The 19,814-nt window shown below is 42.4% G+C and overlaps 2 protein-coding genes across 4 annotated transcripts in view; one reads left to right on the forward strand and one right to left on the reverse strand.

The window, feature by feature from the left end:
* Window positions 1-19,814, reverse strand: part of SYN3 (synapsin III) — a 264,723-nt gene that overhangs the window by 106,923 nt on the left and 137,986 nt on the right. The gene's annotated exons all lie outside the window — the stretch shown is intronic.
* The window catches only part of TIMP3 (TIMP metallopeptidase inhibitor 3), a 39,486-nt gene that overhangs the window by 12,705 nt on the left and 6,967 nt on the right, over window positions 1-19,814 (forward strand). The window contains exon 2 of the mRNA XM_049822566.1: window positions 14,259-14,341. Within this exon, the coding sequence (XP_049678523.1) occupies window positions 14,259-14,341 (83 nt within the window). The remainder of the gene's footprint in view (window positions 1-14,258; window positions 14,342-19,814) is intronic.

Genomic DNA, 19,814 nt, shown 5'->3' on the forward strand with positions numbered 1-19,814 from the left:
TTGGAAGGTGGCAGGGGAATCCTTACTTGTCTTGGTGCATTTTCACTGAAATCCCTTGCCAGAAAATGTTACTGCAAACCGTGGCAATGGGAATGTAATCTGTGGCTGTTTTGCATAGTTGGACAATTTGTTGTTTTTGTTTTTAAGCCAACTTGTGACTTTCTGAGGCTAGCACTGCTCCAAACCTTATTAATAGCAGTCTTTGTCATTTTAGAGGTTTTATCTTTTCCTTATTTTTCATACATGCTCATTTCTGGATTTGCTAATATGCACTTGCACTTCCTCAGCTTCCTTGCTTGTGGAAGGAAACGGTGTGTACCAATAGCCTGTTTCTTATCTGGGGTTCTGCTTATCCCACAGAATATTAGAAGCGGACATGAAACTATACATTGGTAAGCCACACCTGATTTTTCTCAGGGGAAAAAAGCCGTGTAACTATTCTTAGTTGCTATATTAAGTGTGAAATTAAGCAGTTCCAAGAGGATGAACAACTGCTATTCAGAGGGAGTGCCTTTGTGCTTCTGTCTTCTCGTCAGAGCTACAACAGTTCAGTGTTCTTGACTCAAAGTGTTTCCCTTGGGGTAGTGGAAAATCATAGCCGAGCAAGACTGCTAAAAATCCAGGCTTAGACGTGTGCCTCGTGTGCGTGTGTGTACATCTTGCAGTTCAGTGATGACCCTGATGACTTCTTGAACTTTTAATGACAATGCAGCTGTCTGTTCATGGTGCTAATTAACCCAAAAGCTGATTCCTCCCTCCCCCTCGTTATCCATTCCGTGAATGAGATGTGAAAACAAGACAACGACTTTTCCCGTGCCCTTAGGACTGTCTGAGCCTGGCAGCAGTGACCCTGCTTGAGTAGGACTGAAAGAGCTGCTGCGCAATGGCCCATACTCCTTTTTAATGGGTTATTAAAATTCCACCTTCTCCCCTTCCCTCCAGTCCTGTTACAGTTTGGAGCGAAGACACTTAGGGGAAAACAGCTGCAGGAATAACTTTCCCTCCTTTCTTTCGGAAAGGCAGAGACAGCTGTTCACTTCGTAAGTCTAGGGATTCCACCACTACTTATTTAGGGCCTGATCCCACTCCAGTTAAAATCAGTGGAAAGATTCCCACTGGGTTCAACAGGCAGTTGAAGGAAGCAGCTTCAGGAAGCAGCATGCAATCAAACAATACTGCTTCAAAATGTTGGAAGCTGCTGGAAAGGAAAAAGAGTAGGAAGACATTTGTCACAGAGTTGACTTGCTGACTTGCTTGCAGTCTCAAAGTGCAAGCACTCAGCAGGCCAATGTTTTACTTGAGGAACAGGTTAAATTAGTATGTTTGTGGTATCCTAAGTCGCTTTTTAAAGATAGCTCTAGTATGTCTATGTTCATTTACAGTCTGCAGTGTTGACAGACTTTTATTGGCACAGTGAATTAGAGGACGGATCTCTGTTGTTGAATGCTTATTTTAGTTTAGATACTCTCTGAAATCATAGGGGATAATGGCTTACTTCTTGAAATTATGCCAGTTTTCAGCACCTGCAGCTCTCATTGGTATGAATTTACTTGCTGCTTCTGAAAAATGAGGGGAAAAATGGAATTTACTCTTGCTTCTGTCATTAGAGCTTGTTGTTGTCACCTCTGATTTATATAGTGAAAGACAAGTCTAGAAACTTTCTGGAGAGGACCAGAATTTCTGGTCCACAGAGAATTTTGAAATAGTGGAAATTTATTCAATCTGAAATGTGAGGGAAAATGAAAATATCAGAGTCTTCAGCATGGAATTTTCTGGAAAAAGTGATTCTGATGTATCTGAATCTAATGTTTTGAAGGGTTAATTCAAAATGTCCATTTTGAATGAAGGTGTCATTTCACATCAACTTTTAGACTTCAAGTGCAGTTGAAGACAAATGCTGATTTGCTGATTCAGAATGAAAATAGGTCTCAGTTTGTCTGAGAAGAAAAATAAAAAACAATTTTGCTGAAGTTGATGCTTACCTTAGAAATTTGTGACTTAAGTAAAACCACATTTCTTGACAGGAAAAAGCATTTCCAGAAACATTTCTACCAGTCCTATCCCTGATGGTTTAACAGTAACAGCCTCCCCTTCTGGAAGTGCTGATTTTGATCAGCTTATATGCTACCCCTCAAGCTGAGAGAGATTCCAGTTTGTTAGTCCTCTGGGGTTCATAGTTAGCTTTTTCTGAATGCGGAGAATTCCCTTTAAAGCACAAATCTGCATACCCTTCGCTTGCTCCAGTCCTTGCCGATGGGCAGCTCTCCTTGGGTTTGCTGCATTAATGAACAAACAAGTTTGTGGTTGTGCTGCTGCCAGTGGACTGAGACGAGGTATTTCCCCTTGTGTTTCTGTTAGTTCCCTCACTGTCAATGTTTAAACATGCTTACACCTGTGTTCCATGTGTGAGCCTAAGTGGAGCCCTGAAAAGCTGGCTCTTGGGAGGATGGTTCATTCCTTTGCCAAAATAGTCCTGTTACCTCAACGTCTCAGGAGACCTAGACAGGCAGGAAGCAGTCAGGCTCGGTGTGTACCCTGGAAATGATTACCCTTATCTATAAACATTCAGCAGTGCAGTGTCCAGAGAACTTCTGCCTCCCAAACAGTTAATGGGCCTTAGAGCATTCAGAAATTGCAATCACTGTGCCAGGGCGGCTGTGAAATGACTATCCAACCATATCTTGTGACCTTTTGGGTTTTTTTTCTAAAAGAAGTGATACCAGAATGCAGGCTTGCCTCCCCCAAACTGGAATTTTATGAAGGTTTTTGGTAAGAATACTACATGTTGCTCTCAAACTCCAGTAGTGCAGATGAGCTAACTGACTGGTAGGTTCACTCTAAGTAAATCTCCATCAGATTCATACAGTCAGACTTGAGAATTTCCATATAAAAACCACTAATTAGCAATACTGACTAGGAATAAAACGGTATGGGTTAGTCTTGGATTTGTATAAATATCTGTTGTGCAAAAAAAAAGTTAGCAATTGGTGGTAGACAGGCACTGTTAACCATTCAGTGTGTTCTCTGTGCTTACAGAAGTCTAGCTGAGTCGTATCTCATTAAGATTTCATTGGGAGCACCAGGATGCATAAGAGCATCCAAGTAATGTCACACAGCTTCTGGAAATCTGTTCTGAATATGGCCTATGGGGCTGTTCATGAACATGAAATTTTGATGAAAAGTTTGTATGAAGGAAGCTTGGGTAATAAAAGGAGATGGTTACACTGTTTGTCTCTCCACTGCAGTTTCTATGGAACAACTTTGGCCAGTCTGTCACTAGAACAGTCAGGGAGTTCCTGAGAAAACTGAAGTACAAAGGTAACTGGCCAGTGTCTGCCTACCCTTTCTGCTGTCAGTGCTCTGTGTCATTGCACAGGGAAAATCCTGTGCCTTCAGAGCCAGAGGATGTATAGTGTGCAGTATTTGTGTTACTCATGTAAAGAGTTACTGCTTATAGATGTTCTTAGACTTCCAGGTGTTCTCATTACCTCTTTCATGAGATGTCTCATATCATTTTCCTTCTTTTTTTAACCTCACTCCCACAACAAATCAACACTGAGTTCTTCTGGCCTTCAAAGGTTCTGAGTTCTTTGACCTTTGAAGGTCCAAAATGAAGGATGATGTTTCGGAACACAGTTATGACAGGGCACTACATGGGATCCTGGAAAGTTCTGCATAGGTGGGCAAACTGGCCAGTGTGAGGTTTGCCCTGATACTGTCCTGACCTTGACCTGTAGTCTGAGTGGGGGTTGTGGTATGTGAGGCTGATCCAGGACTCGAGGAGATCTTCCACTTGCTTTAATGGACACTGAATCAGGATCTGAGTGCTATACCTAAGTCTTTACATGGTACTCGGACTCCAGGGTAAAATTCATCATGTGGCTAAGCTCAGCTCCATAGTATTAATGACTGTGGTTACATAATAGACATTAATAAAATGGACAATTAGTAAATTCCTTAAGCATTATGATAAACCAGAACTGTCATGGACACATCCAGTGTCTGTGAACAGTCTGCAGAGGCTGTCAGCTTCTGAACAATTTATAATGGCTCGAGAATGGTGGGCAAAGGTACTGGCTTGTCACAGGAGAAGTGGTTTGAATGCAGGTTTAATTCCAGGGTCCAGCAGGCCTAATACCAGGTCCTGTCAGGTCCAGTGCAAATAGGAACAGCAGAGCAGCACATATAGGCCTGACCGCGTTAAATATGTATACCTCTTTGGCGTGGACAGCTGCTTAGCCTATCAGTTTAATGCAGTTTTCTAATGCAGGAAGGAATTTGCAGGCCCACCCAGTACCCTTGAAATCTATACATGTTCCCAAACAGTTCTTCCTCTCTAGCTCCTACGTGCAAAATTGAGTGTAAACCATGTGATCGGTGGAGTGCAGCCTCCTCGCAGAATGCTGGCACCCATCCCAGCTGGGCGAGGTGCTGAAGCAAGGAGAGTCCTCTGAAGTAAGTTGCTGAAGCAGGGAGTGTCCAGGCCTGTGGCTTTTGATACTCCCTGTTTTGAAAGGTTTACATGGGCTGTCAGAGCTGCCCTATTTCTAATGTGCAGAAGAAAACTGCTTTCAGATGTTCTCTTTAGCAGGACTCTCCTTCCTCCTCCTCCTCCTCCTCCTCTTGGACCATTTGGATGTGAGCTCCCAGTGTGTTCATGGATTGCATGGTGGGTTAAGGAAGACTAATAAATAGGCAGATTTGGCTCAAGAATTTTCTGTTCCCTCCTTGAAAAACACAGTGATGAATTTATTACGCTTGTTAACTCTGGATATCCCACAGAGGAAATCTAGCACTAAGGAGCAAAGATACACCAGTTCTATGTATCTGGCTTTGCAGATGTCTCACTATTACATGAAATGCGAAGTAGCAGCTACCAGGTTCAAGCCCTGGACATTCACTGTATATATGGTTGAGTGCTGGATCAGAGCATCTTTCCCCGCTTTCTCTTGTGATGCGTGCGAGCAGTCTTTTGGCTGCTTGGTGAAGATAGTGGTTTTGTTCTGAGAACCAGACATCAAGCTGCAACACAACAGCTTGCAGAAGGAATGACCATATCCCAATAGAGCAACTTATCTACAGCTTTGCAGGCTGAGGACTTTTCTTTCTCAGCAGAACTGAAACTTCCTGGGAAAAATTGCAGTCAAAAAGAAAAAATGGAACAAAAAGGTGCGCCTACACTGCCTCTTCAGCCTCAAATCTCACTGTGTACTCATTTTGATGTACATGTAAAAGCAATGTCATTTGAATACTTGCAGCAACAGACATCGCATTTGAGGGCTGTATATTACCCTTGCTTAGGATCAACAGTACTTAATTCTTTAAGCAGTGCCCATGACCTCAAGGGAGTAAAAGTCTGCCCCATGTGAATCAGAATGGGATTTCTGTGATTGTAGTAGTAGGTTCTTTAAAACACCACTTGATCCATTTTAATCACACTAGCACTCATTCTTGTAGTTTATTATCATGATGTGTGGAAATGGAAGATCAGCCTCACTTGCAACTGTATCAGTAAATCACAGGCAAAGGACATGTTTTCTCCTTGCAGAGGCTGCTCCCCTAACTGTACTTCTTTAGGCAATTCATCTCTCATCATATGCTCCAATTTGCTTTCCATGTTACTGCTTACTTGATGGGTTGGGAAACGATCAATGCCAGATGCACATTCCTTTCAGGCAGTAAATGCTCCTGCAGCAGTAAGTCATGTGCACCAGCTCCTTGTTTCATTAAAATCGCATATGGTTTCCATTTGCCCCTAATTGGTCTCACTTCAGCTCTGCCATATTCTCTGAGTGGAACACTTAGACCTGTGGCTCCTTCGAACAATTCCAAAGAGCTATGAGAAACCAGAGCCTTGTCTGTCTCAGCCTGGCTTCCCTGCGTCCTGTAAGTACTGTGTCTAGAAGTACTTGATCTGGAAGTGAGGACTGAGTTAAATCTTATTGCACAAACCTTATGTAGATCGAAAGAAAATGCAAAAGGTGTTTTGAGCTGAGCATTGCCTGACCAGCTTTGAGTCATATGCTTGTTATTTTTATCCACTGTTGTAAGCTGGCTTTGGAAGTGCTTTTGTGTGTTGGTTTTGACAACCATCTCTCCAGCACTGCTAACCTTGGCTGAAAGCAGTTCTTTCTTTGGCAGTTGTCAGTGGCACAAAATGAGGCAAAATGCACTCTGCTGAAAACATCTCCTGGAGAGAGGTGCAAGGTGCCTCTCTACTGTGCTCTGTTCATGAGGCACGCCCTTCCCCTCCCTCCACTTGTATCACTTTTCCTTCCTTTACTCTGATACTTGCGTACTGTCTTTTGCCTCTAGCCTGAATTCAGCTTTCAGTAACTAGTTAAAAAATATTTAGGTGGGAAGTTAAAAAAAAAGCCTGCTGCAGCAAACCTAGAATGTTTTGCTGATGCAAGCTGTGAGACTAACTTAGCGATGGATGTAACTTCTGTGACTCAACTCACTCTTTGCCTGTTCTAGGTAATCTCTTGGGCCTGCCTGGCTTCCCTGAGTTTAGTAGGTGTAATAGCTAGTAACAACAGGCATTTTTTTCCCCTTTTTTTCTTCCTTTAGCTTCTTTGTGTTTATCACAAGGTATGTTCTGAAGCTAGTTTCCCTTGGTACGAAACATACCATCTACACATGGATCTAGAAGATTCTACTTGCAAATGAATATAAATGCATTTTAGATCCCTCCTTTCTTCCTCCTCCTTTCAGTCTTTCCTCCATCCTCCCAACAGACTATGTGCGTATGATTGGAAAGCAAGGGAGCTAACATCAGAGGTTAGATGCAGGGACAGTGCTGGGCAGCTGAAGAGTCTTCAGCCAAATCGCATATAGGAACCTGAATGAAATGTCTAGAAGAGTATTTGCAGTTTCTTATCTAACAGCGACCTCTCATTTCTCTCTGATTCTAAGGTATTTCAGAAGGAGCTTGGGCTTCCATAGGGTGAGATGGACCATATGGGGAGGGAGAAAAATGCCTGCTACTGCTGCCATCAGAAAAACTGTATCCAATTAATAAGCTACAGGTGAAATGCCAAGCACAAACCAAGTTCTGCTTGTTTTATGCAACCTTGCGTCTTTAATTTGTGGTCTTGTTGGGAGGATTAACTTTCTCCCAAGTAAAGCCCTTCTAGAGCAGTTTATACTTTTTGAACTTTTGATGGGAAGTCTGATGCAATCATAGTCTTGTATGAAACAGTTGTATCATTCCTTATTTTGCAGTGTTGGAAATCAAGCAGTACAGCGTGTTGTGCAAACAGACTCTCAGTGGCAACGAAACCTGCAGGGATGGGAAACTGGTTAATACTTAGGAAGTGCAATTGTAATCAGTTTTAGAGCTTGGGCCGGGGTGAAGTCATTTAATAGCCTTCCACTTTTTTTGGGTGGCCTTCAAACAGCCTTGCTATGCCACAGACAGGGAAAGTTTTTTTGTTCTGTAAAACAAAGGCCAAAAGTAAATGTCATAGTTCTGGTTAGAAAATGGGAAGGAAAGATATCTGGGTGTCTTAGACTTTTATTGTTAGTCAAAATGTTCCAATGCGCTTGCTGAAGTAAGCACAAGTCCTTCCCAATGTGATGTTTATGTGACAACTGTCTGACTAGTAGAGGTGATTGTTGTCAAGAAGGTGCTCTTTCTCAGTGTTCCTCAGAGCACTTTGAAAAGGCAAGAGGTCAAGATTTGGACTGCCAGTAATGGGAGCTAGTTTGTTGGTGAGGAGTATGATAGGAAGGCAGCCAGCAGTGAACCTCTTACTTCACTACCTTTTTTTGCTTTCTTGATGCTCTGGTGATGCTGTGTACCAGCACAGATGGATTTGGCTTCTTCCAAGACAAAGCAAAAGAGGTTGGCTTTGCTCTTGTGGCTTTGGCTGAAGGGCATGATGGAACGAGGCAAGAGGAAGCTTCTCTGTTGTATTTTTTCAGCCTTCTGGCACTTTGCAAGAAGCCTTCAAATTCAATACTCTGATTTGTAAAAGAATTCTATTTTGGTTATGTAGGAGGAGGTGACTTTCAATACAGGCAGATCATCAAACAGACTGGAGACTTCTATCTGGGTTTTTTCCCTCTTCATGAATCCCCTGCTGTCATCAGCATTTCCCTCTCCATTCTGCTTTGCTGTGGAAGTGGAGGAATGGGTGAGAGGCTGCTTTCTTGTCCTCCTTCCAAAGCAGGTCCCACCCACTTGCTGCTCATATAAGTCTACAGCCACTGGGCAATTTAATAGAGCATCCCGAGAGGCTGCATATAGCTGGGCCAGACTTCCAGTCCAAAGGACACAATCCACTTGTAGTTACGGTCCTCTGTTTTTAGGGAGGCCAAGAGTGTTGGTAATAATTGCTAACAGATCAGCCAAGGGAGTGGGAAAAGGAATGCAGCTCATGAGAGAGTGAGCAAGACAGAGCAATTCTGCCTTTTTAGCAGCACCATCAGCACCAATGCTAGAAAGTCTGTGTGTAAAAGCATCCTGCCTTGACCACGCTAGGAGACACTCCCATAAATGCCAGAATAAACTAATACCTCAGTAGTGTCATAGGTATGCTCAGGAGGCCTAAAACATACCAGCTGCCTTAGCCCTGCATGATGTGAGTCCTCTAGCATGTACCAGCACAGTAAGGAGTTTTTGTGAGACAGGCTGAATGAGAGAGCTGCTAGTAAAGTTGGTAAAAAGTTCTCAGTAAATTGCTCTTGGAAGTAAGCCCTTGTATAGTCTTTGTGTGAATAAAGTGGCAACCATTCTTCTTGGCGTGTCCTGTGTCTAGTGTTAAGGCAGCATTTCCAAGTGCACCGTTCTGTTGGGGGTTGGTTTTGCTGTCCAGTTCCTGGTGTAGTCAGTGGCCTCAAGATAGAAGTTCCTGGTGTAGTCAGTGGCCTCAGGATAGAAGGAGCTTTTCTTCAGCCTCCTGGTCACATTGCTGTTCCCCATATATTTTATTTTGCCTCTATTGGCGTGTCAAAGAATGGACTGGGAGAATAACTTGTACCTCATGTCTCCATTAGTAAACAACATGAATCCTCCACATCCTTCACTTACTTAAAAGCAGTGAGCATGCATCTCAGCCAAACCTCTCACTTAAAAATACTCATATTGCAAACCAATAAAATAAATCGTTGAAACAATAATGAGAAGTGTAGCATTTGTTACTCTCCTGAGCCATTCATGATAATTGGTCACAAGGGAAATGCATTTGGAGCAAATCCTGGTCTCTAAGGGGTGTGTGTCTCCACTTAAAATGCTGTTTATGAATGACAACCAGCCCACTTGCATGAAAGCATCTGGTTCTCATGGTGCAGTTGGGCATACAATTGGGGTTCCTGGTGTTAGCTTCTGCTGTACTACTGCCCTCTCGTTAACCGAAGGTGAGATTTGTGATAGTGTCACCATCTAGTGGCTGGCCCCCATAAAGGACAAGAAGACAGTTGGTGCCTTTGCTTTTCAGTTGGGGAAAAAGGGCTACTACGCACCTAGTAGCTAGTGGGTGCCTGGATGAAATGACTTGGTAATTACAAGTCTTTTCACCATGTTGTTTCCTGGCAAATGCTTGTCTTGATCTCACATGTCCACTTCCCTCACATCGGTCATTGCCTGTTTTGTTTACTGCTTGCCTCATGAAAAGAATGCCTTCTGCTATCTCAGCTGTAAAGCCAGTGCCCTCTTCTGCTTCATATCTTACCTTTAGGCCTTTTACCTTTTCCTTGAGAAAATGGCCACAGAGTAAGGGATAAAGATAGAGAGTAGTTGAGTTAGATAAGTGTGCATTTGCGCAAATAAAAGTGCATATAGGGCCTTTCTCTCCTATGCCCGTTCTGATTTTTTGCCTTTATAAGACCTGATGCAGTGACATTTGGAAAAGATGTGAGTTTTGGGTGTATTTGTGTGTACACATGCACATGCAGACAGTTTGTACCACCCTAGAGATGCCAGTGAAATACAAACCATTAGCTGCTTACATTATACTAGTCCTGTGGCAAATCTGAGCCATCTCTGTTTTCCTAAGCGTTAAGCTAGATTACATTTAAAAAAAAAAAAAAGGCAAGGAGGGAAGGGAAAAAACATAAATATATTAGTCATTTGTGATACATTGTTAGATGTATTTCTTGAATCCTCAAACACAGCAAGTTGTTATTTTCTTAATATTTTTTTTAGAATATCAACTAAATATCCGGGTTTCTTTCTCTCCATTCTCTCCCTCAGATTTTTAATCATGTCAAATGTTGAAAATCAGCACATATGTTTTCTCCTCTTTGAATCATAGTATGGCTGCCATGCTTATCTCATCAAGATTTATATCCTCATCTAATTTAACTTTTCATAAATAATTACAAACCACTCATGAGACCTTGCCAACTGCTCCAGTCCCACAAAGTGACCCGACCTGGAACCCCAAAGTACTGAGAAACATTCATCTCGGAGTATTTTCATAGGCAGTACTTCAAAGGAATTGTGGTTTAAAAATATGCAGCTATTTTGGTGACCACTTGTGTGGGATAAAGTTTCCCATCAGTAATAGCAGGACTGTAAAAGAGCTTCAGGGAGAAGGAAGGATTTCAGGGGAGCAGTTAGAGCACCTTTTGCCTCATTCTGCTGAAGGAGTAGGAGTCCCCAGAAGTAAACAGTTTACTTTGTTAACATACCACGGACTGAATTTGCAGCAGAAATACTGTTTCTAATAATTTGCAGAGGGTGAAAAATTCCCCTGGCAAGTATGCATGGTCCCCGTTCGGTAAGGAGCAATGTTCTTTATCTTCTGACCAGGTGTGAAGAGTGGTCCAGCAGTATAACTTGTGAGTGGCAGTTTGATGGAGCAAAGATAGGAACTGGGAAACATGTGGCTGCAGATGTGCCACTTAGAGCTCTGTTCTGGGTAGATTTACAAGTGGCTTTCATGTGTGGAGGCTTAGGGTGATGAAGCTGGACATGCAAGAGCAACCTCTGAGCAGTCCTGTCCATCCAGCATTTCTCTCCAGTTACCCAGATGCATCTAATCCTCAGGGGGTGTCAGCCTCACAAAATACAGGGGTAGACTTAAGTTGGAGTATCCTCTGCTCGTTGGCTAACAGCTTGACTTTTCCTTTAATATGGGAAGAAAGAGGTAGGGTGGGTTCTTTGATCATTCCTAGCTTTTTGGTAAAGGAAGGAACTTACCTAGAAAAGTTACGATTTGGTTGATAAAGGCAACTTCTCTGAGATACAGTGGGCTTGACCCATTTACAAAAGGCTTGAAGTGACGGCCCACGCTAAGGTTTTTCATCATTTTTACTAGGTGAATTTGCTAGGATGGTGGTTGTTCTCTAACTTTACTGGAGAGCAATAATATGAAAATACAGGTCCTTCCACTTGCTTGGAAGGGTAGCATTAGTTGAAATTGCGATGCTGTTAACGTGCTAGTGTAGATGCGCATTTTGAATCTTTGGTCCTTTGGTGAAGCTGTGCATTAGTCCATAAATCAAAGCTGGTTTCTTTCTGAAGTGGCTGTGCTGCTCTAACTAGAAGATAAAGAGCTGCCAAGCTAGCAGTGAAGTACGCAAAGAAAATGGGGGTTTAGATATTTTGTCAGCAATTGGGAATGTGCCTGTCATCTTTTATGCTAACTATGCTCTGGTTTGGAAACCCTAGCATTTTGCAATATTGCCTTTTAGTATATTTCCTATCGTTGTCAGTAAGATACAGGATTTCATTGTTGATTTCAGATGTGTTGGGCAAACACCAGGTTTTTCAATTTCAATGTATCAGATATGCAATAGATGAAGATCAGACTTTTGACACCCTTTGCTATAGACTCCAGCATTAGTGAAGTGCTCTGTAATTCACAAAGCCTTGTGAAACACAAAAGAAATTGTGTTCTTTCTCATTCGCCCTTAGGCAATCTGGGTTTTGTAGCTTCTTTGGTGGTTGTGGTGGTTGGGGGCAACAAATGGAAGAACCTAGTTCTTTAAAGGTATTTGCAGTCCTCAAGGACATGCTTCAATATAGCTAATAAATTTTGAAGAAGAGAGTAAATTGAAGTCTGAACAACTTGTTAAATAGAAGAATCAATAAAATTGTACTGACTTTTACTGCCATTGGATAATAGAAGTTTAAAAAAAAATTAAGAATGAAGTTTTACACTCAATGAATGAAGGTTTTGTTGGTTCTTTGAATCAAAGCCAGCAAGACTGTCTTACCTAGTTAAAAATTTATTTGACAAGTCTGGCTGAAGCATGGGATATAAATCAGAGCAGAGTGAGTTTGTCTTCATTTCACACCATCCTCATGGAACAAGTTCCAGGCACTGGTGTGTGTATAACCAGACCTATGTCTTCCTTTAGATCTGTTCTTCAGATTATTCAGAAGGCTGGGACAAGCCTTTTGCCTTATTCATTTGGTCTAGCTAGTTAGTGAACAAAAACTTAGCCTCCTCTTTTTCCCATTTCTTCCAGTGGGCTTCTACAGCTGTTTTGAACCTAAATGAGCTAAGAAGCAACAAGATGCTAGTTTAATATCCTATATAGCAAGCAAAATGGATCTCTGAACTTTGTTGCTGCTTTTCTATAGTGCTGTAACGTAAATAATAACTCGGGTTTTCCTGCTTGCGAAGGAGTACCTCCACCTCTTTGTCTCCCTTCCATGACTTCCTGCTTTTTAATGAATTGTTTTCTGTGATGCATTAGTATGACACATTCAGCAAAACACAGACGACATGCTGCAAAAGATTGCTGTGAAAGCAGTACCTCTGTCCTGTGCAGGGAGTTACGATCAGGACTTTCATAGGCTCAGAGGAAATTATGTATGTGGTCCATTTTAGTTGCTGGATTTCAGTAGTCTGGACCATTGGGCCGTATATTCAGCAGAGGTGCGTTGTTTGCAATGGTGTACCAATACAAGCTGTATGCAAAAGTAGCTGATATCTCTTGTTCCACAAAGAAGGGGGTTCTGGGGGATTTATGTATAACTCTACATTGTGTTATAATTATGTTGCCTTCTTTGGATCATTTTACTGGAATAATTTTCATAACCCTTGTAATGAGAAGCTTGATGAATAAGATTAATGAATAAGATTTTAGGTAAGATTTGCACGGTTATATTGTATTTTTGATGTTTCTTTTCACTGGTGAAATTTTGAGTTCCCTGGTTTATTTTTTCGTCCTGTTGTTTGTACGAGTGGCATACAGGGTTTTCTAACAGTGATCCTTATTCTTCCCAGGATTGGTCTTCTCCAATCTCATTTTCTGCAGCCCTTGTAAGAATGAAGCCACTTCTGGTGCTTGTATGATGCGATATGATTGTTCTAGGCGAGTGGACTTAAGCTGAATAATGCCTGCCCAGTCACTAAGCTTTGCTCCTCTACTAAGATGATGAGCAGGTGATTGCAGAACTTTTTCGATGGAACAGGAGGGGTTTTTGTGGAACGCCTCAAAAATAGAGGAGCCTGAGAACTCTTCATTAAGCATGGACTGTAAACTACCTGCTAGATCTATCCGAGGGACCTAAAAATCCTTATCTATGATGGCTTGGGCTCAGTTGGCATTGCTGTGGTACAATGGAGGTATCTGTGTCAGGCTGGATGCTGTGTACGTGCATGCACACACAATGCCCCTTAGTATCCACGAAGAAATAAAATGCAGTGTATGTAAGGTCTGATGGGTCAGCTTTAGTTCGTCTTCCAGGTGGCTTCTGGCTGGCCTGGCAGCTCTCACTGTGGACTTGATGGTTGCTGAACAATCTGTTTTTGCACAGTAGCCATTTGTTGGAGGGAGCCATTTGTTGGGAGTTTTGTGGTATCCGCAAGGTGGCAGCTGTAGTGAAATCCCCAGATGTGGGATATTCCAGTGTGCTGTACTGTATTGTTGTGGTTATTGGGAAACGGAAGCTGCATTGGGCACCCAAAGAACAATTGTTGAACATCATTCTGTATGTTGAGAGTTAAGACATTAAATATGAACTTCATGCCAGTGGCTTGGTGCAAAGATTTTAACCTGGCTTGGTCCTGGCTATAGTCTGCTTTGCAGATTTCAGTGGGATTTCAATATAAATAATGCTTGTTTTTATTCTTCACACAGAACTGGATTTCCTCTAAATAAATACTTGCTTTGGCGTCCCATTTTACATGCCTTTGTTTTGTGTGAGATTTAGAATAAATTGAGAGGAAGGTTGGCTTGGAGTTTTGTTTTATTTTACAGAATAATTTATCTAAGTGGCTTTTTTGAAGTGGAGGATCTAGCCTAAATGTTGTGCAAAGTTGCTTATAATTTGTTGTATTTTTCCTCTCTTACGACAGTGATCCGAGCTAAAGTTGTGGGGAAGAAGCTCATGAAAGATGGACCATTTGGAACGATGCGATACACAGTCAAGCAGATGAAGGTATGTTTGGAGGCACTTCACATAGGCTTGTACAGATGATAATGTTTCTAATTAACGTGTAATAATGAACAGAGTTTGCATACTTAAAATAACAGCATGTCAACTTTTCATACTGGTCAGCCAAAATGGAAGGTAACCAGCAATTGGTAGAAATTTGCCTGGAGAGGGGAAGGGAGCAGTAAGAGGTCGTTCCTGACATATGATGCTGAATACCTGAATTCTTGCTTTATTTTTAAAATTTCTGCTAGTAAAAGATGCCAGATGGGCTTCTCTAGGTACTGGAGTCCTGTTTGTGTTCAACATACACAGTAATAGACTGTGGAAATGCAAGCTTTTCCATGCAACACTTTCATTAAATTCAAGATGTGGTGGTAGGGGGTCTGCCAGCCTTGGGAGAATGGTCTTTCATCTTTTCTTCCCTTGTATTCTTTGTGACCACCAGTTAGAATGATGGCATTTTTTTCCATGTACGGAACAAGTGAAACTTGTATAGTGAAGTCTTCATATAAAGCTACACCAACACTGTAGCTTCCAAATATCATCAGCTCAGAAGAGCTGTAAAGTATTGACTCAGAGATGAAAAGATGTTGATCTCCTATGCCAGTTTCTTGGTTTCTCTAGTTCCTCTCTTCAGAGCTCTAATTCTTTGCTGCACAAACTGCACTCAACCTGCTGCTGTGGACTTAGGTTTTTTTCTTAAACTGACCCCTTGTTATGTAATGCTAAAAATCAGCCCTAGATTGTTTTTCTTGGCTATGCCATTCTAGTCATAAGACTGGTTTATGTCTTTAAAAAAAAAAAAAAAAAGAAAAAAGAAAGGGAATGGAAAAGCTTGGCAGAGACTGCAGAAATCTGAAACATATTAGACAAAGTAAAGGTTCAGAAAAAACCAGTCACTTGCCTGCCTCGTAACAGTAACTCTCTTTATAAGGCAGTTTATAGCTAAGCACGAAAGCTGGGAGGAGGAGACGCAAAGCCTGTTTCATAAGCTGTCGCAAAACCGCACACGTAGCCAAATCTGGTCCTGGCATGGCTCTTCCACTAGGGTGGAATGCTAGCACTTTGAATAAGAGAGCATGAGATGCTGGGCTTACTAATTTCCTTAATCTTAAAAATTTCTTTTTAAGATTCAAAAGGAAATAAATATTTGTTGATCAACTTGTATTTGTAAAGAAGACAACTGGTTATGTTGGCAACAGTGAGATAATGCTACCGCTCCTTTTTTTGTTTGTTTGGTTTTTTGATGGCCGTCCCTGGCCTCATCAGGCTTGCAGCACTCTGTGCTGTTCTTGTCCAGTTTTGTCACTCTCCAGCTCAGCAAATGTACACCATTTCACAAAACTACTCAACATCCACATGCTGCAGTGGCTTCATCAACTTTTTTTCTGTTTTCATCCTGGTCTGTCCGGGGCCTGTACTTTCTCTCCTACTCAGTTCCAAGAGTTTGGCGCTTCCCAACATATGACCATGAACAGGGTCCAGTGGTGATCCAGAATAACAGTAGTCCCCAAAATGAACTACTACCTTTTACCAACCATAACACTAGCCTCTCTCGTAACTAATGATGCAGCCTGTCCCGTTGTCAGGCAGTGAGCTGCAGCGTCAGAGATCTCTGGAACAGCATTAAGCCTTCCTCCTCTGACCTAGGAGCCTGCAGCAGTGTCCCTGCTACGAATAGAAAAGGCTTCTCTGTGTCTGCTTGCATGGGGAGGAGCACAGGCCAGGTGAGCACGTTGAGTGGAGCAGCAGCCACTCTATTGTCAAGAGCCACCATTGTGTCAATCTTTAAATAAGATGCCTGAGCCTGTCCTGGCTGTTTTCATTGGGTTATTCTGCAGCACAGGGCCAGGGTGTTTACAGCAGATACTGCAGTAATCTGCAATGTCCTCGTGCTGAGACCACAAAAGAACAATTGCCTTTTTGCAGGAGCAGCTCCACAGTGTTTTGTTAGGAAGCTATGTGTCCAACAAAAGCAAGAGTGATTTTAAAGTGGAAATCGTGTGTTGGTCAAACCGCCTCTATGGCTGCTACGTAGATGGTGGGCTGGTGAGCTGTTGCATTGCACATTTAACTGCGACTTTTAGCAGGAAGGAACCTGAAGCAGTCAAGTGCTCAGTAGAACTGGAATGTCCAGAGCACATAGTTCTTGATAAGCAAACAAAGTGTCTTCTTTGAAACCCTGCTGTCTTACTGCTGAGCTTAGAGACTTCAGTATAAAGAGGGATTCAGCTCCATACAGTGGGGGAGCTCAGAATGACACAGCAAATCTTTCCCTTGCTCGCCCCAATGAAAGCTGACTGTCCTCCTGCTGAAAAGAAAACTAAGGAGGCCTATGGCTCTGCACAGCTGCATGGGAACAAGTCTGAAGATAAAACTAACGTGTCAGTGTTTTCTGGCCACCTATAAACCCATCTGCACCTGCTGATGAAAAATAAACAAGCATTTAGTCTACCAGTGTGTACTGAATTGCCTGTGAAAAGCATTGAGAGCCTTACAAGGCAACAAACAATCTTTGTATTTTTTCATGGGTTACTTGGAGTTTGCTGTGGCTGATTCTTGCTCTCACTAACACTCCTGAAATCGTTGCTGAATTTCACAACCAAATGAGCTTGGGGCCTGGACTGGAGCACAAGGTCAGCGCACAGGCACAGAATAGTGCCAGGCTTTCTAGCATTCACGTTTGTTGTCTGAAAAGGCCTTGTGCTTTTTCAAGCAACCTCTGCCTCCCCCAATATTTCAAGATCACATGTCAGAAATCGGCACAGGACTGATCTAACCCCCACGTGTTCTGTGATGCTGCAGTGCATTCTGAGAAGGGCCCAAACCTATTTCAGGAAACTGCAAAGGAAACAGGGAGATAAGATATTTCTACTCCATGTGCACAAACAGTCCTGGTTGACCATGGCAGCACTCTGCACAGGCTGCCAGAAGCAAGGAGGCTTTCCTTGGTTTGTTGCTAATCTGTAAAATGAGTCTAAGGGGTGAAACGTGATAGTCCCGAGAGGAAAGAAGTGTGGTGGGATTAATTTAGTTTAATTTTAGACAGACTAAAATGAGGTGTTGAGTCTTTCAGGCTCTCTTGATTGTCAGTGGAGAAAGACAGGAACCACTGAATTGTAATTCAGCCCACTAGTGTAGACAGATACTTTAGGATGGGCTGAGTTGCGCTGGAGGTGCCCGTTCTTGGCGTTTGACTAGAGAGGATGCCTAATTCATATGAAGCGCCTAAATTTCAGGTAGCTGAGGGTTAGGCAAGATAACTCCAAGCCTTGGTATCTAGCGTGACCTCACATGGGAGGGACAGAGGGAGGAACATCGTATCACAGGGTGAAGTTAATCATGCGGCAGGAACCACCACAGGATTTGCATGTGCATTTCTGAGGCAGTATGGGGGCTGCTAAGGCGAATGCTGACACAGCTGGAAATAGAGTAGCACTAGCAGACACCACCATGTGATGCTTGCTAATACTTTGTTCCCTGTCATTATGCTTCCGAAAATACACATTTGTGGTGACAGGAGGACTCTGAGGGTAGCAGTTAGGAGAGAGGCTAGCTTTATGGTTGGTTTTCTTCTGACTGGCCTAATAGCACTTCCAGGATATTTTGTGTATCCAAAAATAATGCTTAAGGTATTGTTTTATTTGTTTTGAAAGAAGGCATTTGTAGAAGATTCCCTGTTGCCAAATTTTCTTTTTCCTCCCCTGAGAACCAAGGTCATGGTGAATTTTCTTTAGTCATCAGAGGATGAGGCAGGCCCTGTCTGCCCCCAGCACTGGGTCAATTAGCGTGACAGTTGCTAGCATTGATGAGGGTCACTGAGGGGTGAGCTGAAGTGCTTTTTGAGAGGCAGAGCACGCTTCCTTCAGCAACCCTGACAGTGGTGTCCCCGATGGTAATGTGAACAGGGAATTAGGTCCAGGAGTTTAAAACCAAACCCCAGTTCAGCATCACTAGTTACTTCATAGGCAGTCACGTTGAGCTCGATGGTGCAGAAGGTGCGAGGAGTGAGGACTGTAAGGGTCCTGTAGGAAGGGCCTGAGCAGCTTCTCAGAGGAATGATTAGTCTGGCTTGTAGCCCTTTCTGCAAGGGGCTCGAAGAGAGAATGAGCTCAAAGCATGCCTGTGCACGTGTAGACTTTATAGCCCAACACTACTTGGAGCTTACCACTCTGGGTGACAGATCACTTGTACTGCACATGCACAGCATACAGCTCTCTGCAGTGTAGATAACGCACTGCCTGGAGAGACTGGGCAGCCTCAGCTCTTATCTTAGCTAGTCTTATCTGCTTAGATACTGTTATCATAGCTTGTGGTGTGACACCCTCTAGAATGGGGTCTGAACACATAATCTTTATTCTATGTGCCGTTCCTCACAGTATCCTTGGGAAGCAAGTTTTACAGATGAGGAACAAAAGTGTACCGAGGGCTAAATAACACATCCAAGGACAGACAGGATGCTTGTGCCAGAACCTAGATCTCCAAGCTATCTTGAGCGTAATTGGAAAATCTGAGTAGGTCATCCCATACCAAGAAAATTGCAGGGATAAAGTACAGATTAGGCAAGATTCAGTTCTTCCATATTCATTGAAAGACTTTGCTCACTTACAGACACAATAGTGTATTCCAAACATGATCTGTGAGCTTTTGTTGATACAGTATGATTAATTTAAAAAAATGCTTTCCTTGCATATTTGCTGGGTCTAGAAGAAAGGCTGGAAAATGCAAACCCTTTTGCGTGTCTTTTACTGTGCACAGCAGTGCTGTTAACTGAGTTGTGATACTGGTGTAAGAATATGCTGATTGGGGTAATATAACTAAGGAGAAAAAAAAACCCAGCAGACATTCCGTGGATGCCCAGAAGATAGTTTGACCTCTCAGCATAGCAGAATTAATAGTAGTTCTTTATATTTTTATATGCAGTATCTGGACCTAGCATAAAATCCATTAAAGCAACAGACATTCTTTCAGAAACAAAAAGATTTGTTGTTTTTAAAGGAGGTGGGGGAATAGTGAAGTGCCCTGGGATAATAGGGGACTTCAAGAAATAGAATACAGCCTGGAGGAGAATACCACAGCTCAGGTGACACAGCAGCAAGGATCTATCGCTCTGGGATTGTTTGGGATTTTTCTTTCTCTTTCGCCTCACTGTAATATTTACAGTTAATCTGAATGTGAATGTGCTCTCTATCAGTAAAGCTGACAGAAAAAAGGATAGGCTGGGAAATGCTATGAAACTGTGATTCTTTCTGACTCTTATTGTTTTCCTTGAACTTCTAAACATTGGTCATTCATACAGTTGGTGGAGGAAAAAGAGAGACTGAATGCTTAGAAAAAATAACCAAATTTTAAAGATGACATTTTGGGGAAAGTAATCCTCAATGTTTCAAAAATAGGATATGTTTTATTGCATCCAGTGTACACATGCAGTAGTTGTTTCATTGCTATGGGCGGACTTCACTATGCTACTAACAGG

The sequence above is a fragment of the Accipiter gentilis genome, chromosome 18 (genome assembly GCF_929443795.1).
Source record: "Accipiter gentilis chromosome 18, bAccGen1.1, whole genome shotgun sequence".
NCBI lineage: Eukaryota > Metazoa > Chordata > Aves > Accipitriformes > Accipitridae > Astur > Astur gentilis.